Source organism: Crocuta crocuta, unplaced genomic scaffold (assembly GCF_008692635.1).
Source record: "Crocuta crocuta isolate KB4526 unplaced genomic scaffold, BGI_CrCroc_1.0 scaffold225, whole genome shotgun sequence".
Classification (NCBI taxonomy): domain Eukaryota; kingdom Metazoa; phylum Chordata; class Mammalia; order Carnivora; family Hyaenidae; genus Crocuta; species Crocuta crocuta.
Window position 1 is genome coordinate 566,864 of NW_027530408.1, and position 24,673 is coordinate 591,536.

The window sequence follows — 24,673 nt, forward strand, 5'->3', positions numbered from 1 at the left end:
TTAAAAGCCAAATGAAGGAAGGGGTGCCTGGGTGGCTCAGTTGGTTAAGTGTCCAACTTCAGCTCAGGTCATGACCTCCCAGTTCGTAGGTTCGAGACCCAAGTCGGATTCTGTGCTAACAGCTTAGAGCCTGAAGCCTGCTTCAGATTCTATGTCTCCCCCATCCCCCCTTTCTGTCCTTCCCTTACTCATGCTCTGTCTGTCTCTCCCAAAAATAAATTAAACATTTTTTAAAAGTTTTAAAAAGCCAAATGAAAGGCTTAGCAAAATTCTTCACTAGTTGCAAATTATCACAGGAAGAGTGCCATTACAGGGGCCACTGGAGGAAATGCCCTGGACTGACAGGCTCTCAGCCAGATTTGAGACAGGAAGGCAGATGGACAGGCAACAGGACCCTTCGGCAGCGGGGGCTTCCCCCCAGCCCACCACCAGGCCCAACCGTGATCCCCTAGACACCTGAGACCACAAGCAGCTGGGTGGCTGCAGGGCAAGGCCAAAGAGACTAGTCCGCATGGTCCAGCCCTTTCTCAGCCCACTGCCCTTTGATTTGTCAGTCAGCTTCGCAGAAAGGAACTCAGATTTGGTTCAGAGAATTGTCAGAGTGAACAATTCCACCCACTGTCATTGTTCCACCAAGAAGAAATGTGTACGTGCTCACTGCAGTGCACATACCCATCACCCCTCACCGCAGAACAGGAGTGCAGGAGAGAAAGCATGGCCCTTTAGCCATGCAGTCGGTTGCTCAGGGGTGGAGCTCCCGCAGGCAGTGCCGCAAGCAGCCCTTCCCTACTTGCCCTCCGTGGAAAGGAGAGCCCTGTGTCATGCACATGAAGCATTTTCTTAAGCAGAAGATCGTCTGTACATTTCAAAAACTTAAGACCCAGGGTTTGCCATTCCTGGTCCCTGACTTCTCCTTTGTCTTTAAAAGTCAGCAGCTTTGTGACCCCTGACAGGAAGCGAGGGAACTTTGCCTGTGACCCCTGACTCGGGCCTCCTGATGAATGCCTCTCACCCTCCACCACCAGTAGCTGGGAGGATAATTATGATAAGGAGACTGCTCACCCAAATAGACTTTGTATGAGGTTATGTTTGTTCACCAGGGCGCACTGGAACCTTTCAATTTTATCGCCTCCCTGAGATTGTATCTATTTCCTCCCCATTTCAAGAGGCAGCTGTTGATCTCAGTTGTAATGGCCTGGTGATTTCTAACAAGCTCCTCGTCCCTCTGCTGACGGCCTTTCTCAATCACATACCTGAACAAGCAAGACTTAATTTTCCCCTTTTATTATCAGCAGCTCCACAGAGTGAATAAACCCCCTGCCCCCTTCCTCCACCTCGCCATCCAGGGCCTCTCTTTAACCCTTCCAAGCTCAGTCTCATACCCTGGGTAGATTTTTCCTTACCAGCCTCCCAATTTTTTAACTAGGAGAGTGAGGCTGGGTAAACGAGGACATACAGTGCTTTGGAGGAATGGGATAGAGAAATCCAGATGACTGCGAGCTTGATTATAAAATAGGCTTCCTGCAGAGGAACTCCACTGAATTTGTTTAAACAGATGTTCAAGTTTCCACGTTCAGCCAAGGCTTTTCTTCAGACACCCTCATCAAAGCTGACCAGTGTAAACCCGTGGTGCCTTCCCACCTCCACTGAAAGTTCCCTTCGTCCTATCCACCAGAAGAATTTGCTAAGCAAATTAATTCTTTGCAATGAGATCACAGGGTATGTATACAACCACCTAAGAGAAGAAGCCATTGTCCAGGGTGGAAGGAGGATCAGACTAACAAACAGAATCCTGAGTTCTAGTATCTGCCCTGCTGTTAAGTACACTCGGTGTGGCCTGGGAGATAGTACAGGCTCTGGACTTATTTCAACACTAAGGAAAATGCATCCGGCCCCGCACTCCCTGGGTTTCTGCTCTGATATGCTAATTCAAGATGCTCTCTGTTCCTCCCCCACCCTGTTTTCTCTCAATGTGCCACCTGCTCATTCTCCGGGGATCCTCTAAAACTCCTTATCGACTTTCAGTCAATCAACAAACATTTGTGGAGGTCCCTCTCTGCCAGGCACTCTTCTAGGTGCTAAGGATATGGCAATGAAAACACAACAGATGGAGATCCTGTCCTTTTGGAGATTACATCCTTGGAAGGAGGCAGGTCATAAACAACCAACACACACACACACACACACACCAAACACACATGAACATATATGTGTATGTATAGCCTGTGAGAAGGTGACACCTGCTTTGGGGAAGTAGTGTTAGGGAGTGGGAAGTCCTGAAGAGGGGACCAAGAGAGGAGTCCTAGACAAAAACGGTGTCATCAATTGGCTGACATATGAACAGCAACCTGAAGCAGGGAGCAGGAAAGGTAGCTATAATGACCAGAAGAGTGCCCTAGACAGATGGAACAGCCACTACAGAGACCCTGAAGTGGGAGCCAGCCTGACATGTTCAAAGAACAGCAAGGAGGCCAATGTGGCTGGGGCAGAGTGGGCAGAGGAGAGCAGTTGGGGAGAAGGTGGGAAAGGCCGCCAGCCAGATCTTGTGGGCCTCACAGGCCATCACAAAGTCTTTGGCTTACTACAAAGACATCATACTACTCGTTCAGCAAGAGTCTAAAGTTCAGATTTTGTTATTCATTTAGGTGAGTCTCTCTTGACCTCCCAACTCATTCAGATGAGTCTTCTCATTTGGTCCCAGTGGATGGAGGGATGCAAGAAAACGCACAGGAAAATTTGAAGAGGCTGCTAGCGGGGATGATGGCGCCCCTAGGGCAAACCATGTGGAGGGAGGGAGGCTGCCTGCCAAGCTGACAGGGACCCTATAGGTTTCTGCATTCAACTCCACAGCCCATGGAGAGGACACTGCCAGTGGCAGGACTGGATGGTGGGGCGAGCACGAATGGGATGATTGAGATAGAAGCAGAGAGCAGCTAGTTCAGGCACTTTGAGGGGACACATCCCCCCAAATGCCACTCAATTGGGCTCAGCCACTAAGAGGAAGCACAAACCTGACATGAACCAGAGGACTTGAGGGAGGAAAGCCCTTACTTCTTCAGGTCTACAGATGCTGAACAGATGCCCATGCCAGGAGGTGACGCCAGAGAAAACCAGTCTGGCAGAAGATGATGGATAGGAGGAGGAAAGACAGCATTCCAGGAAAAGAATGACTGGATAGTCTGAATTCTGGATGCCCCATGGTACCTGGGAGTCAGCTCATCTGTTGAGCCACACCCACAGTCAAAACCCAAATTTCTCTGCCTAAAATGTAGGCCCTGGAGTGGCTTCAACAAAAGGAAGTGTCCAAGGCCACAGTCTTCACCAGGGACAGCAGCAGGTGGAGTAAAAAGGGAAGGGACTCTGGGACAGCAGCTGGAAGTCAGAGGGATCCTCAGGACCCCCCTCCTTCCATGGAAACCAGTCACTCCATCAGTCACAGTTTTTCAGAAGGAGGTAGTACCCATCCCCAGCCCTCCCACTGTCCTGATGCCATTGGATTTCACACTGGAGCCATGAACCCCCGAGTCTATGTGGAGGTGCCCACATGGAGGACTGAGCAGGCGGAACTGTCCCCCAGATTCATGGGGTCCTTTGTCCGGCAGACTCAGGGGCAGGTGCCAGGGTGAGTGGAGGAGGCCCTGCCGGCTAACGCCCAAAGAGGAACGAGGGCCACAGCGTGAGCTCAGCCCCTCCCATCCACGGCAGGGACTCACACTTGTGGCTGCTCCCCCGAACACTCCTCTGATTGCCCGGGGGTCTTTCTAGACCTGTCTTCTCCATGGCTGTCCAGGCCCCAGACATCCAGACATTGAGATGCATGGATCTGGACAGGTTTGAAGGGCTGCCAAGGGGTCATCCCTATCACCAGGACAATAGCCCCCCTCTGGACCATTTCCAGTCATCAATAAAGTCGCCTCCTCATTTGGAAGAGAAGGTTATTTCTCTCAGCTCCCAGCTACAAACTTCCAGGAGGCAGGCATTTTAGAGTCCTTCGTGTCCTGTGGCCTCACACTCACCCAGCTCTCTCACACAATGAGAATTAAGAGTGATTTCAGGTTGTAGAGGCCCTTGAAAAAAAAGGCCTTTCATCTTCCATGGAGGATAAAAGTGAAAGATGCACTGGGCCAGAGGTGTCATCCCACAAGGATTTGTTTGGCCCACTAGGCTAGACTCTGGTGTTTAAATGAAGTAGAGTGAGAGCTGCAGCCTTTATTTTAAATTGTCAAGCTCTTGTGTGTGGGTGGGCAGGGAGGAAAGAAGGGGAGTCCATTGTGCAGGCCCAGGAAAAATCACCGGGGAGGTTTTCCCAGATGCCTCTTTTCTGGCTGCCCAAGCTTCAGCATCCCGAATCACACTGGCCAAGTTGGCTGGGCAAACTCCTCCTGCAGAGATATTTGATGAGAATTAGTCACCTCCTGCCTGGGTGGTCCAAGTGTAAACAGCTCCATGACCTCTGACCTCTAAGCAGCATCCGGGTCAAGACGGGGACTCAACCAGGACATGGTAGGCACAGCCCCACGTAGCCCCAGCAGGTGTTGACTTTCTGGGAAACACTGCCTTGCAATGAAAAGAAATGAGGCAGAGCCTGAGGGGGCACCATCATCAGCCATACCCAGAATGAGCCCCACGGCAGCAGTCTGAAGCTCTGCACAAGACACTTGGTGAAAAATTGGAGCAACCAAGCAGGTGGCCGCATTTATTGAAAGAGAGATGAATTCCGTCTCCTTCCAAGTCATTCTGTGCTGGGCTAGTGAGTTCAGAAATAGCTGGCAGTCATAAAATCACAGAATCCCATTTGTGGAAAGGAAGCTTAGAGAACAGTACCTCTGACCCTTCCCTTTGTAGATGAGGAAAGGGCGGGCCCAACCAGGTTAAGTGACTTGCCGACAGCCCTGTCGGTTCTCAGGGGTTCTCAGGGGCCCTGATGCCACACCCCACTTTCTCAGTGTGCACTTGTGACCCTTCTCCCCTCCTGGCCCCAGAACCCTAGAGCAGCAACTGTTCTTGCTCTTGGCCACACGCCCTGCTCCAGCGCATACAGGAGCCCTTGTGCAAACCAGCAAGCGATGCCCCCCACCCTCAGGCCCTGGGTGGGCCTAAGGATGGATGAGTTGAGCGCAGCTGAATGAATTTCCACCCCATTTTCCCTCCTGGCCAAAAGCCTCTGTGCAGAACACAACTGCAGCCCTCATGCTCCAGACCGCACCTCTGTGATCACTGCCCATAGCTATGTGGTTCTCTCCTCCTTCCCGCCCAGCACAGGGACCTTCCTCCTGGTGTCTTCTCTCACCAATTTCACCTCCCTTGTCACAGTGACAGACTGCCCTCTCTCTTCTTCCTACCCCAGGATGACTGCAGTGCTTCCACCCATCAGCACTCCTGCCACCAAAGCTCAGTAGTCAGAATGCCCAGCATTGAGAGCTTGGTCTCAGAGATTATTTAGAGCAAGTGGTGGCAAACTACAACCCCTAGGCCAAGTTCAGCCTGTGTCTGCTTTTGTAAATACAGATTTATGGAATACAGAAGAGTCCCATGATTTACATGATGCCTATGACTGTAAATAGGCAAGCTACAAAGGCCAAGCTGGTAGTTGGCGGCCAAAACACCATGACCCACAAAGCCTATGCTACTTATTATTTGGCCCTTTACAGAAAGAGTTTGCTGATCCCAGATCTAGAGCAACCTTTCTGAGGCTCACAGTTCAGTGACTTAGATGATGGATGGCCAGCCAGACTTTGAGCGCAGATCCCCTGACACCCTTTCAAGTATACCCTCCAATTCTTGAGGAGAGCATGAGCTTGAACATGTCATCAGACTCACACCTGATTGCCAGCCTTTTTTTCTATCGGGAAATCACAGAAGAGAGCAAGCTCTCCTCAGAAAGCATGGAGGTAACTCAGAATTCATCACAAAACAGGGGTTTGGGGCCTGGGGCTCCCTCCTCACAGGGAGTTCCCAAGCTTGCCTTGGGCCCTCCAGGACCCCATGCCAGCCTGTTACCCATGGGTGCCGACATTACTCCCAGGCCTCCCAGCTGACCGATGCTTCCTGCTCTCCGTTTGGGGCTGCTGACCTGAGATGCAAGTGCCCTGGTGCCCTTGAGCTGAGATGTCACTGCAGCGGTACATCTCCTGCCTTCATGCATGGAGAGGAGGTGGCCAATCAAAAGGACTCCAGAGAGAGCATGACATTTGGCTGTTCTGTAGCCAGTGTCCCCAGTGACTCATAGATCAAGTCAACCGTGCTTTATAAATAAGGAGTTTCCTTTTTTTTCTCTCCCCACCTCTCCTGCCCTCTCAACTCCACATGGCAATGCTTCAAAGAGCACAGTCCGGGGGCCTAATGACCATCATGTTCTTGGGTTTGCCACAAGGCCTTTGGCTGCCATGAGGAGGAGACCTGGTGGGCCAGGCAGGTGCCAAGAATCTGTGGAGGTCCAGGCTGGCTGACCCACTGGTGGTGCAAGGGGGATGGCTGAGGGCCTGCCCACTGTGCACCAGGCCCTTGCCAGGTATAATCCCATTTATATCCCAACAAGTGTTGCAACGAGGCAGGGATGGCCATCCTCATTTTACAGATGAGAAACCTGAGGCTCATACTGGACGTGATCACCCGTCTGGTCAGCGGCAGATGTGTAATTCAAACTCAGGTCTGCCTGAGCCCCAAATGGTTCCTCTTTCGCCACCACCATGGTGTCCCCAAGGCAAACGCAGTTCAGAGTCAGTAGGCAGGTCCCCAGATGGTCAGTCTCCTTCTCCAAGAGGCCATCTTCCCACCAAGCTGTTTCCCCACAAGGTCCGCATTCGTCCTAGCAAACAGTGAGGTAGGACACTCTCCACCAGGAAGAGCTGGGTGGGCCACGTCCAGAGCTGCATCTTCCTCGTGCCTTTCTCCCTTCTGGAGTCCACACTATACTGGATTTCATGAACCAGTTTACAGAATGCCCTCACCATTTGCCCTGTAGGCTGGAGAAGGAAGGGAGAGCACAGCGGTGAAGCACAGATTAACTGGAGCCCCCAGGGAAGTGGCTGCCTTTGCCAGGCCAGCTGTGGGTCAGCATAGGACAAGTGTGGCGGCACAGCTCGGGCAGCAGCCACCACAGCAGTTTGAGCTCAGACCCACAAGGCAGCCCAGCTGGGCTTGCATCTGAGCACCACCACGCCACCTACCCTCTGTATTATCTTGGGCAGGATCGCAACTTGTCCATGCTTCAGTCTGCTCATCTGTGGTATGGGGAAGCAGAGCCAACCTCACTGCATCCCCATGGGAATGAAATGAGTTGATACTCAAACAATTTTGGAACAGTGTCTGGCACATGTGAAGGCTATGTAAGCGTTAGTTAGACCTTATATATACATATTTTAAAATACCCACATTTGGTTTCAGTTTTGAGTAACGCTATTAAAACCCTTCTAAAATGTTCACTTCCCTTTTTCTGCTCTGGAAGGTACAGCACAAAAAAGCACTTCACTCCAGAAGTGGAACGTGGCAAATAATGCTCTGATTAACTGATGCTTCTCTACACAGTCCTGATTTTATAAACCACACCTTTGTAAAGATTTCAAAGCCCTTTCCATTTGCTCACTTGTCTTAAGATAGAAATGTAACAATGAAGTGGTACGGCTGGGATTTTAGAAAACACATCTGAACTCAGAAATTCGAAATGGTCATGTGGCAGACAGGGCTGAGTCCCCCTTGCTCAGAACACTGGAGGCACTGGGCAGGAAAAGCACTGGAAGCAGTGTCAGCCTCTGGCTCTGTGTCTCTCTCCCTCTCTAGAGCTCATTCAGAGTTGAGAAGGACCTTAATTATCCTCTAACAGAACTTTGTAGATGAAGTAACCAAGGTTGAACAATATGACAGAAACCAGCCTTTCCACCATTTAAGCCTACCACTAAGAATGGTACCAACTTTTTGGAGTGTCTGGATGGCTCAGTCGGTTAAGCGTCCGACTTTACCACATCAGCTCAGGTCGTGATCTTGCAGTTCATGAGTTTGAGCCCAGCACTGGGCTCTCTGCTGTCAGCACAGAGCCGGCTTTGGATCCTCTATCTCCCTCTCTCTCTTCCCCTCCCTAACTTGTGTGCGTGCTTGCACTCTTTCTTTCTCAAAAATAAACATTTTTTTAAATGACTTTTTTACCAGTTTTGGCTCCAAATGACTACACTTTCCTTAAAAAATTAAATCTCTTTCTTTAAAAAATTTTATTTATTTATTTTGAGAGAGACAGACAGCATGAGTGGAGGCAGGGCAGCTAGAGAGGGAGAGAGAGAGAATCCCAAGCAGGTTCTGCGCTGCCAGCACAGAGTCCAATGCAGGACTCAAGCCCATGAAGCTGAGAGATCATGACCTAAGCCAAAACCAAGAGTCAGATGCTTAACCAACTGAGTCACCAAGGCGCCCTAAATCTCTTTCTAAAAGATAAATATCTACTCCCCACCCAGATTTTAAAGAAATAGGCAACAGGCTATGAATACATTTGCTTCTATTAACACAGAGTGTATGGCCAGTTTTATCCCCTGGTATCCTAGCCTACAAGAGAGGGAACACCCAGCTTAAGCTCATTTCACACATTAGAAAAGACTGGCAAAGAATTTCTCTGGCAGCAGGCAACACTGAAGCTTTGCTCTTATGTGAGGAAAGGCAAGTCTTTGTCTTATACAGGCATCAGGCAGTCCCTGGGACAGGGCTGGGAACTAGGGACAGCCATGTGCACACCACCCTCCATGAGGCCCTTTGGCATGAAGTTAAGCCCTTGCAAGTGGACCATCAGATCTGGGAGCCCTGGGACCAGCCCAGGCTAAACCAGGGTTCCTGGGTAAGCATCTCAGTAAGCAGGTGAGCCACGGGCAGGATCCAGAAAGCAGATGACAGTGGGCCATCCTGGCAGCCCTGGAGCTACTCAGCATCTAGAAGATCTGGTGGTGACAGCAGGGCCCAGCTAGGGCCTAAGAATCCACTCAGGCCTTGTGTCTTAGAAGGACTCTAGAGAGCAGGGTTGGGCTGAGTCCTGGTTAACCTATGTTGGCAAGTAGGTTATGACAGCAGAGTGTGGGATGCAGGGAGGTGAGATAATGACCCTGCATCTGGTCTTAGAACAAGGCAGAGGTCCAGCTGTGCAGCTCACCACCAAGGTCAGCTCAGGACCAGGGTGTAGTTCACTTGATACTGAGTCCTCTGTGCTCCTGAACTGGCCTTCTTGGATCTGCCACCATCATAGGTCTCCACTGGGTCTTTAACCCATTCTGATTGGTCTTATCTACATTATAGGAGGGTGGCAGGGCATGAGCAAAGTGGGAAGATGATGTCTGGGTCTTGGCTGAGCAAAATCTTCCCAGGCTGGAAGCCTCCCCAAGGAGAGGAAAAGTATTCCTATGTGATCTCCATCTCATCAAGGTACTAGAGCTTAGTTGCAGATAGATGCATACCCCAGATCAGGAATCCCCAATGGGCTAGTGGCAAAGAAAGCACAATTGTATAGACTTTGCTGACTGTGATAAAGGCACAGTGAGCCTATACTTCATGCAGCCGACTCTCCCCTGAAGAACTCTAAAAACATTTCAGCTCTATCTCTGGAATCTTCTCCTGATTCCATTCCTGCCCCTTTCCATTTATCTCCATTTATCCATGCCCAATCTCAATGTCTAGGTCCAAATGTCTTAATGTTAACTAAGATTCATTCAAACTATTAAACTAATTAGCATTAAGATAGTAACATTTTATTCTTCCCAGTTTTATTTACACATTTTGAGAGGAATACAGAGAACAGGAATCATCTCAACCAAAGGAATGAATATTTCATGGTAAAATTTCAGCTATGTGATACCTGGACAGGGAGAGGTTTTAAGGCAGAGTAAAGCTGCCCCGCATCTATTCCTCTTTCATCAAGGCACCCCCATTTCCTTTTGGGAAATCTTCTCTCCCTCATTATGCAAGCCAAGGGCTTATATCACATTAGGAATGCCAGATATGAGATATTCTCCTCTCTCACCAAGGTATGGCAGGAGGAAGGCACAAGGCCCTGGTACAGCTGGTTGGACAAGCTAGTGGTCGTTCATCACAGAGGCAGCAGCATGCTGACCCTTGAGATCGTGCCTTCTGCCCCTTCAGATGTCCTTTGGTTCCTGCCGTACCTACCCCTGGTCCCCCCACCTTCCACTGATTCTGAGCCTTTCCCCCCAAAGCCTTTTAAGTTAGCCAGTCTTTGCTGTTTACAAAGAACATGGAATCCCAAGTAACCTCCACAGCCACCTCTACACACAGTAAGGCCAGTGGTGGCTGGGAAAGACAGTTGGCTGGCCCACTGTCCCTCCACGCACAGGCTGGAACCTGTACACCACACTAATCACCTCCATGGGCCAATGTTGCCAATGTTTCTACAAATGGAAACAGGAGCCATTTGGGGAGACCCAGGATTGGGAGACTGGAAAACAGTATCTCATTTCCTGATGGTGACAGGATAGGATCATGTGCAGCCCTGACAGTGGGAGCACCCCCTCACGAGACAGTCTTCCTCCTCCGTCTTACCATGTGCACACACTCATACATGCATGTGAACACTCACAAGCCTGCACAGGGGTGCACGCATGCATACACTCAGCCAGCAGCCATCCTCCTAGCCTTCTCCAGGGAAAATCTCTCTGGAGAATACGGCAGGCCCAGGGTCCAGGTGGAGCCTGGGGAGTAAATGGAGAAAAAGAGAACGGATGGACCACAGTCATCTTCCTTCTCTGATAGGACCCAGAAGGCCAGATCCCTGCCTTCATAATCACATACCTTAAATAAACCAGGAGTCCCAGTGGGAAGATACCACCTCACTCCACATAAGACCAATGGGGCCACTTAATAGAACCACACAGGCAGCCTTAAAACAAAAACATACCCGAGATCAAGGTCAAGGTCAAGTTGTCTCTTGCCTCTTCAGGTCCCCACAGGTGCTTTCTTTCTCTTCAAGGCGGGGACCAATGGGCACTGGTACTGACAGGTAAAGGAAGGTAGGGGACGATGGGTGAAGAAGGACCCAGCAGGCTCAACATAGCTGGGATACAGAGATCCACCAAGTGTAAAACCATCTCCTAAAGGAGCTCCTTCACCCATATCAAAGACACATAACGGATGGAGACATGTGTGCACATGCATGTGTGCACACATGTATACACACACACACACACACACACACACACACACACCAAGGCCCACTAGGAGCCCAGGTAAGCAGCCAAGAGGAGGCACTGTGCCAAGGACAAAAATAGGGGAGAAGGCACACCGGAGCGAGGCAGAAGGCAAATTGCTTCCTAGTATGTTTATTGGAGCCTTGGCTAAGTATGAATACGGATCAGGAACCCCCTTCCACAGCCCAGTCAGCCCAACGGGGGCAGAGACACAGGGAGTCAATCTCCTTTGTTTCCCATTATAGACAACATTGTTAAAAAAAATAAACTTTACAATAATACATTTTCGCTCATCTGTTGGGGTATTACTTTGATAGTTTTGTTTCTTAAAAAAAGGAAAAAAGGAGAAACCACACAATATATGTATATGGATGTATATATACATATATGTTGAGAAAGGAGTTGTGTTATGTACATAGAGTTGGCGCTTGTCTGGGAAATGAGGAGAGAACGTGGAAAAGAGGAACAGGGGGCTGAGAGGAGGAGAGAGTGCGGCCAGCAGAGCACGGTGCTGGCAGGTGTCCCGCCGTGCCCCTCACACAGACCCCTCTCCCTGGTAGGAGACCCACCAAATGAACCCACAAGAAACCAAAAGAGCCAACGAAGGATCATTTCTCTTTGATTTCAAAATTCCTGCCACCAAGCAGGAAACAGCAGCCTTGAGCTGGTGCCCAAGTTTTGCTCCCTTTGCCCAAGGGGTGTCCCCAGAGGGCTGAGCTCCCAAGCGCCCTGGAGCTGGCCCTAGAAGCCCCTCTGTGCCACAGTCAGGGGGCCTGGTACCATGCCCTCCACAGGCATCACTGGGGGTTCCCAGGTCAGATGCAGACAGAGAGGGCAAAATAAACTCCATCCTCGAAGCCAAGTGGAGGTGGTGAGGTGCCCAGCTGGACCCCCAGCATCCAGCCTGGCTGCTCCGCTGCCCGACGCCCTCTGCCAAGCCGCCCATGGGGGTCCCTGGCCCCAGTTCACATCAGCACAGCCACAGTCCTTCGGGCCACAGGGGTGTCATCTTAGTCTCTTACGTCAGTGGGGTCCAGAGGGGAAAACACCAGGAGAAAGTGAAGGACATTTCTAGACTCTTGCACCTTCCTCAGTGCTGGGTTTCCCTTGCGGAGGGACCTCTGGGCCAGCTCTCAGGCTGCTCACCTGCTTGTCTGTTTGGTTTAGAAAATCTTCTCCAGAGAAGAAACCTGGGAGGAGACAGGTTCAGAGACAAGGTGGGGAAAAATTTTTTTTGCAAGGTGTGTGTGTGTGTGTGTGTGTGTGTGTGTGTGTGTGTGTGTTTCCACGTTGTCAGGCGGGTGTTCTCATCTGCGTAGTTTCCAGAAATCCCCCGACATGGGTCCCAGAGCCTACAAGGCCAGCTTCAGCATCAGGAAGGAGACAGCGGTCAAGGCAGCTGACGGTCTGGCTCTGCAGGGGCCTGAGTTAGGTTTGATCACCTTGTTACTCCCTGGGATGATATTGGTCGTGAGCTGCAGCCACGGCACAAGGGGAGACAGAAGCAAAGAGCACAACAAAAGACAGAAAACAAAGGAGTCAGCAGGGCTGGGATCAGGCAAAGGAAAGCACTCGAGAAGTGGAGTCCTTGAGCCCCTGCCCTCCCCGTCCACCCAGGGTCCCTGCTGTGTGCTCGCTTGCAGGCAGAGCTGGGCTTCCACAGAGCTGAGCTGAGCTGAGCCCCAGGCTCTGCGGGCCAGGGCAGCAGTCCCCAGGGAAATGGGCTGACACTGCCAAGTGAGGAAGAGGGTCTGTGGACACAGATCAGAGAGAAAGGATGGTACTAAGGTCTCAAGAAGGAGCTCTCAGGGTCTACAAGCACCTGCTTCCTGAGAGGAGGAGGGAGAAGCTCTGTTCTTCCTGTTCCTAAATGTCTTTGAATCCCTCTGCTCCATGAAGCTTCTTCCCTGCACATCTCTGAGCACTCTCCTTCTCTAGAAGCTTATACTTCCTTTCCTTTCCTCTCTCTCTCTCTGTGTAAACACCTACACCCACACTATATATGTAATCACAGATACACTCCTGTGTTGGGGCTCCTTTTAGGAAGGGACTGTGTCTTTTTCCATCTCCCAATCTCAATATCACAGAACCAGCATGGAGTAGGTGTTCAGGACACTTGTCATAAGGAGTCAGGAGGGCTTAAGAGGGCCTCTATTCAGAGCATCTGTTTATGTTTCATCCAAGGAGACAGCCAAGGCCCCTGGCTGCCCAGCATGGTGAGCATATACCCAAGTATAGGTGGGCCAGAAACTCATGCAATGGGCTCTGGGGGCTCAGAGTCAAAGACTCACCTAGGAAACACCCTCTTCTGGCCCATTCCCCTGCACCCACCCCCCCACTCTGCCCTTCACTCACCTCTGTGAAGCACATGCTTAACTCTTTGGAGTTATTGGCCTTCAGCCCCTGTTCCTGTGGAAGAGAAGGTGCTAGTAAGGACGGGCCACCAGAGCTGGGTGTCTGGCCGAGCTTTGTCCCATGACTTATTAGGCCAAAGAGTCCGTGGCCCTGCCATCCACCACTGTCATCATTAAGCACAAGGTTCACATGAAAAGTGCTGGCTCAATCCCATGCAGCAAAAAGACCTGGTCCCTTTCTCACACCATCAGCACTTAGGTCCTGTCGCCCTGGGGCTCCTGGAGAAGGGATTCCTAACTCTGCTTTAAACTTAAAGCATGATGTAATAATAATAAGACATTTGCATATTTGTCTACTAAACTTAGAGCTCCTCTGACAGGGCAGGGAGCATGGCTCCTTTTCCTTGCATTGGGCAGTGTCTGGCTCATAACACCAGCTCAGTAAATGCTCAACTAGATGAATGAAAGGATGACTCAATGAATGAATGTCACAGATCAGAACCAGCAACCAAGTGCCAGCTCCAAAAAGCTTATAAGCCCTTATCTTGGCTTGTGGGAAAGAGAACTGTAATTGATTAGTGATGTCTGCCACTGGTGCATGTTAGGAAGGCATCAGGTAACAGTGCCAGGCATTGGCCATTCCACCCTACACAGATGTGTGGCACCTGGGAGCTTGGTGGCCCAAGATGATGAATGAGAAAGGAAGGCTGGCTTACTGATGATTCTAGGGTTCTCAGCTCCTGGCATAACCACTTGGATACAGGACCAGAGGGTAAGCAAAAGAAAGTGTCCTTTGTTATCATCATAATAATGATCCATGGGAACCAGCTGGGGGACATGGTGTTTCTACCCTGGCTTCAAATGGCTTGGTTCCCAAGGCACTTGTGGGGAAGCTCTGGCCACCATAAGCACCAGGAAGCCCAAGAAATCATTCCTAAATCACTGCTCTTGGACAGAAGTATCAATAATCCCTTAAATATCATAGGCAATCTACCACCCTGGGCATCTGGTCAGCTAAATAAGGCCCCAGCTGTCACACAGAGGCCAGCCAAAATCCAAGTCACTCCTAATCGTGGAGATACTACCATGGTGATGAGGAGCACAACAGAAATGGAACCAGGAACCTGACCCAGGAAGATCTTGTTCAAGGCCACAGTGCCCATGACTTCAGGTGCCAAGATGCAGGCCGGCCATGACACCCACCTTTCTTCCTAAAGAAGGGCCCTTTGGAACCCAAGGACAGGATTCTACTGCCACAGACCAAGTGCAGCTCCAGCCAGGGCTGTGGAAGACAGAGCCCACCCACCCCACCCCAGGGAGTGTGCTGTCACCACTGCCCTCCATCCAACTGCCCTCATCTACACAATCCTCCCTCGATCACCCCCCTGAGCAACTCGCAGTACCTCTGATACCCTGTGCCACATGCCCCAGCACCTGCTTTTCCTGGCATTCTTTCCAGCTACACTGGTTCCTTGTATTGCAGGTCTCTGTCTCCAGGCCCACGTCCTCTTCCTGTGGCCCCCTCCCCCAGTGGCACTAAAATGGAACCTGCATCAAATCAAACAGCCAGGATGAGTGTCCTCACCCCCAACCAAAGCAACTTGGATTTTGTTTGTTCTAGACGTTGGAGCTCTTCACAAAAAGTGATTTTAAAAACAGCTTACTGCTTAAAAATAAATAAGGTTTGAGAAAACAACTAAATGAGGGCCTGGCAGTACAACCTTCTGTGATGGGTCCTTGACACAGGCCTGGTGTCTCTGGAAGGTGCACCCCAGGTCAAGCCACGCAGGGAGAAACCAGCAAAGCACAGGAGCACTAAGACAGAGGGTTCAAACAGCAGCAAGGAGGGGACATCTGCACGCAGACCTCACCTGGAGCGGCCGGCCTCTGGCTAGATTTTGCCCCTTGGAGTGAGCAGATTTGACAGGCTCCTCTTAGAACAGAGGGGGATGTTAGCAATTATTCAAGGAAAAAAGAGGGGAAGGAGGAGCAGGAGGAAAGGATCACGAGAGGAAGGGAACAGAGAGAAAAAGGAGAGGCAGCACCTTAGGAGACAAAGAGCACATGCGAAGAGGTTGGAGGTGGTGGGGGGAGCATGGAGGATGGGGGGGCCGGGGGGGAAGGGAGAAGGGAACAGAGCGGAAGGCAGAGCGCAGAGGAGAAGGAGGGTAACAGGAGAGGAAGGAGCAGAGGAGGAGCCTACATCCTCTCATCTGACCCACATCAAGAGAAAGTGACACACACCCCTGGGCCAGCCCCAAGGGAACCCAATCCTTGCTTGCTCACCTCTGACAGGTGTCACAGGGCCTGTAGTGGGAGAAAAGGACAGGCCTCCATGAAGACCAAGGACAGGACCTTCCTCTGTGCCCTGTGTGACCCACTGTGTATCCATCACCCACAGCATTCACCTAAGTCCTCTCAACCAATGACATGTCAGTCCAGCAGGCTCCAGGGACACCAGCCACACACTGAATGTGTGCTGAATGCCCAGGTGACACCCTGAGCTTCCTCTCGCCATCCCAAAGTACTTTCTTCAAGTGCTATGAAATAGAGCTTACAGATTTTTATCCTTACAGACCCGTGCAGTCTTTCTGTTTAAGACCAAAGGGTCCTAACCCTTGGTGTCCATCCTCAGAGGACAATTCCTGGATCCAAGGAAGGAAGAGCCTGAGAGACCAGAGCCCCGGGCTCAAGCCTTATTTATCCAGTGACCCGGGAAAGTCCCTTCATCTACTGGAACATCAGTCTTCTCATCTATAAAATAAGGATAGACAAACGCATCTCATTGACCCACTGTGACGATTACATGAGACAGTGCACATGGCACAGGAAAGCTCCGCACACCTATAAGGGTGTGCACCCCAATTCCACAAAGCATGATGCCGAGCCAAGCTTAGTTTGGCATTCTAAGGCAGGGCCTATGAGAAATGCAGGAGGGGCCCAGAAAGGGGCTGTGAGGTGAAACCCAGCGTCATCCTTAGCCTGGGGCTACCTCAGCCCTACCCCACGGTGCAGGGAGCAGTCTCTACCCCAGGTGGACTCCAGCACCTGACTTCCAGCAGTGGGTGAAGGTTGAAGTAATCTCCCCAGTGGCAAACCTGAGACCCCCAACCCAGCCCCAGCCACACAGAGCAGTGCGGGGGTTTGCCCATCCGCTGACCTTTTCTGAAAGCAGCATACGGGAGAGGTGCAGAGAGAAGGTTCCACTACTTAATGGCAAAACCACCAGTGGCTCAGATTCACTGCCTCCCTCCCTCACCATTAACTTTCCTCCACTGCTCCCGCAAGGGGTTCTTAAAGATGAATGAGTCACAGCTCTGCTCGCACCCTAATGAGAGAAGTAAACATCCACACAGTCACCTCAGCACCAGTTAAGTAAATGGGAGCAGAAGAGGCTGCCTTGCTCCCCAAATCCCACAGGCTGCAAGCTGCCCTCTGAGGCTGTGCCCCGCAAAGGCCACCACAATGCCCGTCTCACCCAATTTTCTTGGACCCCAATGGAACAAGTTTATGGGAAGAGGTGAGTTTCCCACGTCTGTCCCGCCCCCATCACTACTCTGAGCCTCTCCTCCCCTCAAGGCAAGCTCAGGCACTGTTGGGCTACAGTGTCCCAAAGGGCACAGGTCTGGGCTGCAAGGATGGCAAGAGGCAGGGCTTTTAATAGCAAATTCTTCTGACATAAAGGTGGGCACAGGGGCTTTGTATCCTTGGCTGTATTACAGGGGGCCTCCAGAAGTATGAAAGAACCAGGTGGCACTGGGGGACCTGAATGAGGGAAGGGACACAGACACAGAGGAAGAATGGCAGCAAAGGCAAAGTTCGTCCTTCTAGAAATTTCTCTCGGAGGGGTTTTTGCCCAGGAAGTTGCCCACCTCTGTCCCCACTCCTAAAGCCAGACCTGGCAGTCCAGGTGCTAGGGATGAAGCCCAGTGTTGCATCCATGGAAAAACTGTGTCTGCTGCTTCGGTCCTCACCCTACCCCCAAATCTCAGTGTCCTTGGCCACCTCCCTCCTAACAGGCCCACCCAGTAACTCACTCCTCTTCCTCTCCACTACCTGCTACCCCTGGCCCAACGCTTCTATCTTGCCTACCTATGACTATCGATTATGGCAAAGATCAGACACGTCTGCAAGTGCATCTCCCTTGCCAATCAATCTCTACCTGCTGTCACAATCTTCCCAAATCACAGCATTCATCTTCTCATTGGCACGCTCTGCAATCCAAAGCCTTCCATGGCCCCTCCAAACCCCTGCTTCAGCCTGCTCATCAGACTGCATTCCCACCCCTCCTACCATGTGAGTACCTGGTATTCTCACCCATCCCTGGGCCTGTTCTTCCTCTAGACCAGGACAGGCAAACATTTTCTACAAAGGGCCAGGATAGTTAGTATTTTAGGCAACTCTGCCTGTAGCACATGAAAAATCTATAAACAATGGGGTGTGGCTGTGTTCCAATAAACCCTGATTTATCCAAACAGGCAGCAGGCCAGATACAGCCAGCAGACCCCCTACTAAACCTGATCCGCACTATGCTGACTCCATGCCCTCACTCCCACTTGCCCCTCTGCCTGGACACCCTCAACCACTCCACCCCAATTCCATGTCTCCACATGCTCAGCAATCTCTGTTCTTCCGGGTCTAGCAGCAAGGTTTACTATGCCCGTGAGTCCTCTGCTTCCATTCCCAATCCAAAGCAGCCCTCCCTCCTCTGGACCCCGTGTCACTTTATCCACCATCCTGGGGTGCCAATCGCTTCCTGCCCCCCTCCGATTATCTGAGTGTGCATCCTGTCCATACTATGAGTGTGGGACCAAGGTACTGGCCTAGTGAACTGTCAGCCTCAGAACCTGGAACAGAGAACATGCAGGAAGAATCTACACTGAGTAAATGAATGAATGCACTGACGGACAAATAAATGAATGACTTTAAGGGGAGCCAGAGGAAGGGAAGAAAAGAAGGAATGCATTCAAGCCTTTCAAAGCTTTGAAACCTGCCATATTTTTATGACCAGAACTATATGCATGATAGACCTATGGCACCCTAACAGGCCTCTTGGTCCTCCACTCCGATGACCACAGGCCTGAATGCTGGGTAAGAGACCCAGCCAGCCAGCAGGCAAGAGGAGGAGGAGATGAAAGTGTCTGCAGGCTGCTGAGCCTACCGCAGGAATGTTGAGGGGGGGCTGCATCAACTCCTCCAAATTCATTTCTAATCCCACCAGGTGTGATGGGGAGGATAAAGGGAGAGAGCAAAAACTGGCTGGTAGAGATCAAAAGAGCAAAGGAGACTGTGTTGCCAGGGCCCTACAGCCCTGGGAAAGGTGAGACCCCAGTTGATTTGATGGGTCCCTACGAAGTGTTCAGAACAAACCACAGGGAATGCCAAGGACACTGGAACAAACCATGACCAGAGAAAGCAAGAGCCCGCTGCCAGACTCCCCGCCTCCCCACCCTCACTGCACTGCCCTTGTCCAGGCTCCATCAGGTGATGAACAAACCTTCTAACCAATCTTCCTGATCCTCCAGAGAAAGACTTCACCTCCCTACCATCATGGCATGCAGACGGCATCTATGAGAAGGAGGGAAGCTGCACAGAGCTGCCTGCAAGCAATAAAGCACTCAAAACCTGTTCTAGAATGGAGAGCAGGAAGTTCCAACAAACCCAATGAACCCGGGATTCTGGGCTCTTCCCTCAACCTGTCCGGAGCACCGACTCAATGCCACGCACTGAGCAGGGCCTGCAGGGCGACCAGGAGGCTGAGAGGCAGCCTCTGTCCAGCAGGGACGCTCACCTGGTAGAGGGAGCAGGGTACATCGTGATGGGGGCTCAAGTAAGCCAAAGCAGGAGCAGAGTCGGGGGGAGCACCCCAAAGGGGGAAGGCAAATAGGACTCGTCGAGCAGAGAGAGGAAGGACAGGCTCTTCACTCCGAGACACTGACAAGGGCACAGGCCAGCAACCCACTCACTGCGGCCCTCAGGCCTACGCCATGGGACAGCCTGGCTGGACGGTAAGAGTCCAGGCCTGACCAGCCACATACATGTCAGGGAGGGAATTCACACAAGGGGTGTGTACCTACACATATACAGGCAAGGCCAGAAGGGAAGAGGAGAGACCATTTTGCAGATCCTGCCATGCTTTCTCCAAGTTCCAGATGGTTGCAGGAAGGCAAGGCTGCCTGGAGCAATGACCACAGCCAGAAATGGAAACACACAAGAGCAGGACTCAAAATAGCATCAAGGATGCCCAGACGCAGGGCCGACTCAGGGACCTGCTGGCTCCTGGCTCCTCTGTGGTGGCTGAGACACCCAGGTCTTTGTGCAGCAGCCCCAGGTGAGGACAAGCGCTCCAGATGCAGACCCTGACCCCCACCATGAGAAAGCCCTGTGGGGTAGCAGATCTAGGGGAGGACCCAGTGCAGCGCAGCCAGAGGAAGCTGTTCGGGAGCTGGGGGCTGGCGTCCCTGGACAAATTACCATCTCCACCAAGCTTCCATACTCTGGGGCTTGAGAAGGAGATCTCAGAAGGCCCTCTTGTCCTAATGTCCAATCACTTATGTGGGGTCCCCAACTCGCTGCCATCTCCGGGTCAGTAAATGGGGTCCCTAAGGCTTTCCCAAGGGTCTGGGCCTATGGACAGGGAAGAGGACAGAGATAATAAGTAAAATGGCCTTGCCTCTTTCTCCAGGAGGTGTATAAGGTGCCCATCCTCCTCCACCCTCCCTCCCACCCTGGCCTCAGCTTCCTGTCTCTGCCCTCACTCCCCTGAGAGGAGTAAGGACTCCTTTCTGTAGCTCTGGGTTGCTGTCACTCCCAAAGCCCCCACAAAGGCCACCATGGAGCCCTTCCAAGCCAGCAGAGCTGAGGGAGAGGGTATGGGGACAAACCACCCCTGCCAGCCTCCAGCCAGGCTGAGGGCAGGGACGAGGGTTTATTCCCTCTGCACTCCCAGCATCCGGCACAAAGCAGTAGGTGCTCACCAAACAGGTTGTGATTAAAATGGAATCTGGCCCCTCCCCTTCACTTTCAGTGAGAAGGAACCAGGAGGAGGTTGCCAGGCCCCTTCTGAGGGTCCACATCTCTTCCTTTTCTCCTGGGATGGCCACTCTCAGCTGTCCTGCCCAGAGTGACTTAGTCAAGAGACTGTGAGTAGGCGGTCCCTGATAGCCCCCTGCCAGTCAGCTTCCCCAGCTCGGCCCCCTGCATTCGAAGCGCTCCTCTGTCTGTAGACACTTTCATGTATATCATCTCAGATACTGATGGTGTATTATCTCCACTGGATCAAACCAAGTGTAAGACAAGCCCCGAGATGGTGAATCAAGAAAACCAGGCTGGGGTGAAAAGAAACCAGGCCACGGTTTAGCAAACTGTTGAGGAAAAAGAGGAAAAAATTTTTAAAAAGGAGTCAGAGCCACCAAGCACTAAACAGCTGAGTGGGGCTGCAGTGAGGGCAAGACGCCACACCCTTGAACTCTTCCACACCCACGGTGAGTCAGGTCACAGTAAGAGTCTTGGGAAAGAGCCGCAGCCACTTGCTGAGTCAGCACTTCCCTGGGTAAGCCGGCCCCGAAGGGCCCAGGGAGGCTGGTGGCGCCCCAAGGGACATGTGGGCCATGCCAGAGCACGGTCACCTGACAGGTGGCCAGCCCCTGACTGGCAAGCTGCCCGCCACTCTAGCATGAAATTGAGCTGGCAACTGTGTGTGCAGCGGGCCCCCGAGCCCCTGCCCGCAGCCACTCAAGCATGGCAAGTGTAATTAGGAGCTGCCCGAGGGTGACACGGACTCCTCAGCCCAGATCTGGAGGAGCGACCTGATGGAGGGGCCCAGGGCATGGAAGGCCATGCCGAGCCTAACATGAGGTCCCTGGAGGCCAGATGTTTCAGCAGAGAGAAGCCCACCATGGGGATGGGGGGAGGGGGGTAGGCTTCCCAACCAGGACGGGCACTCACCCTGGCTCCTGTGGTAGGACGGGTCCCTGCTCAAGTCCTGTTCCTGGCACTGGGAATGCTCATTAGGTTTTTTGCAGCTTTACTGAGGTTGTAATTGACCATCAAAAATTGCATATATTCACAGTGTACAACCTGATGACCCAATATATGGGCACATATACTGTGAAATATTTACCACATGCCACTCAATATATCCCTCACTTCACACCTTGAACACTGTCCTTTTATTTTTCTTTTTTGTGGAGAGAACACCTAGGGTTTACTCTCTCAGCTTATTTCAACATAACACAATACTGTCAGCTACAGTCACCTTGCTGTACGCCAGGTCTCAGAACTGCCTCATTGCACACGAGGGAAACTTTGTAGCAGATGTGCACTGTCCACGAGCATGGCACCCCATTCAGCCTGGTGTCTGCACTGCCTGGCACACAGCCAGGCCTTGATCGCCCTGCCCCCTCACCCATGCTTAGGCTGTGCCCCCCACCACCCCCAACCTTCTTGCCAATTCTAGGCCCACCTCCCACACTGTACCCCACCACCCTCAACCTTGGTGTTCCCTCCTTCCTCTTCAGCGATACTCTGCATGGGGTCGGTCCTTTTACACTCTTTGTTCTACAGGCGTGTGTGTGTGAGTGTGAGAAAGTGTGTGTGTATGTATGTGGGTGTGAGTGTATGAGTGAGTGTATTATGTGAGAGTATGTGAGTGTGAGTGTGTGTATATGTGTGTGAGTGGGTATGTTGTGTGTGTGTGTATATGTATATGTGTGTATGTGAGTGTAAGAGTGAGTGCATTGTGTGTGGGTATGTGTACTGTGTGTATACATGTGTGGGTGTATGTATGTGTGTGTGTTGTGTATGAGTGTGTGTGTGTGTATGTATGTGGGTGTGAGTGTATAAGTGAGTGTATTATGTGAGAGTATGTGAGTGTGAGAGTGTGTATATGTATGTGTGTGAGTGGGTATGTTGTGTGTGTGTATATGTATATGTGTGTATGTGAGTGTAAGAGTGAGTGCATTGTGTGTGTGTGTGTTGTGTGTAGGTATATGTATGTGTACTGTGTGTATACGTGTGTGGGTGTATGTATGTGTGTGTGTGTTGTGTATGAGTGTGTGTGTGTGTATGTGTGTGCGTTCTGACTAGATCCAACTGCCTAAGCAAAGAATCTACTATAGCAAATGTCATGACAGCAGGAAGGCAGCCCAGTGGAGAAAGGCCGAGTGGGGAGCCCTAGGATGTACCACCACAGTGCCACATGTGTCCCCTATCGTGACAGTGAGCCCAGTCCATGCCAGTCCATACCTGATGCTTGTTGAATTGTCTGACCCTGAACAAGACCATAAGGACCACAAAACCCAGGACTGTGTCAGTTTTATTCACCAAGGTCTCCCTCACATCTCCCGTAAGTCCTGGCACACAACGCGTACATAACACATGCTCGATGAATAGACGGACAGACAGATGGACAAACAAATGAACATTATGGGTTTTGGGGTCTGATGTAGATTTCAAACCTTATTCCACCACTAACNGACAAGACCATAAGGACCACAAAACCCAGGACTGTCAGTTTTATTCACCAAGGTCTCCCTCACATCTCCCGTAAGCCCTGGCACACAACGCGTACATAACACATGCTCGATGAATAGACGGACAGACAGATGGACAAACAAATGAACATTATGGGTTTTGGGGTCTGATGTAGATTTCAAACCTTATTCCACCACTAACCAGCTGTGTGACCTTGAGTATGCTGCCTACCCTTCCTGGGTCAGTTTCCTGTGTGTAAAACATGAACACCAAAACCTCACTGTGAGAAAATTCAATGAAGCAGGCAGAGAATCTGCTAGCATAACCCCTGGTAATTAACAGATGGTTAGTATGTGGTAACTTCCATTTCCTGGGCACCCCATGCTATCTAGCACAATCCTGTGCTTCCTACTTGTCAGGTGAACGCCTATGCAATGTATGCACAAAAAACTAGCCCCCAACAGCTCTTCCTTGCCTCTTGCGTCCTGACCCAAGGGCAGGAACTTGCGCATCCTGTCCCTCGCCCCCGGTGAGCTAATTTCCCACGCCCACCTCTGGTGTCCTGGTGCTTCTCTATGCCCTCAGCCTGCCCTCCCAGGTGCAGAGCCACATCCCCTCACCTGGACAGATGTGCAGGTGGTGATGACGCTGGTCCCCAGGCTGGTGCTATCACTGAGGTCATCTGGCAAAGAAGGTGTTTTCTCCACCCGAGGGGCCTGTGTGGCCTGGAATGAGGGGCTTTTAGGGGAGAGGTTCACATCTGTGCCGTTGCCAAAGGCCTGGATAGCATTCCCTGTGGGGGGTGAGAGCAGGTAGGCACAGAGAAATCAGGGGCTGCCTCCATCATTTCTTCCTTCACATCCCAACGCTGCCTTCCCTGTAACAGCCCAGAGCCAGGGACAGGGTATGGCTTGTCCAAACTTAATTTCTCTGGAGTCCCCTTTTAGACAGTACTGACATCTCACATATAGAGAAGAAAATAGCAAGAGGGAGGTTGCAAAAGACAAAGAAACAACTGAAAGAAATGTGGAGCCCAACTGTCCATCAACTGATGAATGGATAAAGTTGTGGCGTAAATAAATATAAATATATTATATATATGGTGGAATATTATTCAGCCATAAAGAAGAATGGACTCTTGCCATTTGCAGTGATGTGGATGGAGCTAGACAGTATTATGCTAAGTGACATAAGTCAGAGAAAGACAAATACCGTATGATTTCGCTCATGTGGAATTTAAAAAACAAAACAGATGAGCATAGGGGTAAAAAAGAAAAGAGAAAGGCAAACCATAAAAGAGATTCTTAAGATAGAGAACAAACCAAGGGTTGATAGAAGGAGGTGGGGGGGGGATGGGCTAAACGGGTGATGGGTACTAAGGAGGGCACTTGCTGGGATGAGCACTGGGTGTTCTTTGTAAGTGATGAATCACTCAATTCTACTCCTGAAACCAAAATTACATTATATGTTAACTAACCAGAATTTGAAACATAATTTAAAAAAATGTGGAAGAGGACGGGAGAAGGAGAAGTGGGTGTGGGGAACCTGGGAGGAGGCAGCAGGCCAGGTGCAGGGCAGTGAGCACTGGCTTCTCTGTAGCATCCGGTGCGGCAGCCCAGCCCCTACCTCCAGGCTTCCCCCTCACCCACACCCCACCCCCACCTCCATCCCCCA

The 24,673-nt window shown here is 51.3% G+C and overlaps 1 protein-coding gene across 1 annotated transcript in view; it reads right to left on the reverse strand.

Annotated features, from left to right (window-relative positions):
- Positions 1 to 11,287: 11,287 nt before the first annotated feature.
- GFRA2 (GDNF family receptor alpha 2) overlaps positions 11,288 to 24,673 on the reverse strand; it is an 80,350-nt gene continuing 66,964 nt past the window's right edge. Inside the window, exons 6-8 of the mRNA XM_077766591.1 lie at positions 23,620 to 23,792; positions 13,527 to 13,580; positions 11,288 to 12,646 (exon numbers count right to left, since the gene is read on the reverse strand). Of these exons, the coding sequence (XP_077622717.1) occupies positions 12,524 to 12,646; positions 13,527 to 13,580; positions 23,620 to 23,792 (350 nt within the window). The 3' untranslated portion in view covers positions 11,288 to 12,523. The remainder of the gene's footprint in view (positions 12,647 to 13,526; positions 13,581 to 23,619; positions 23,793 to 24,673) is intronic.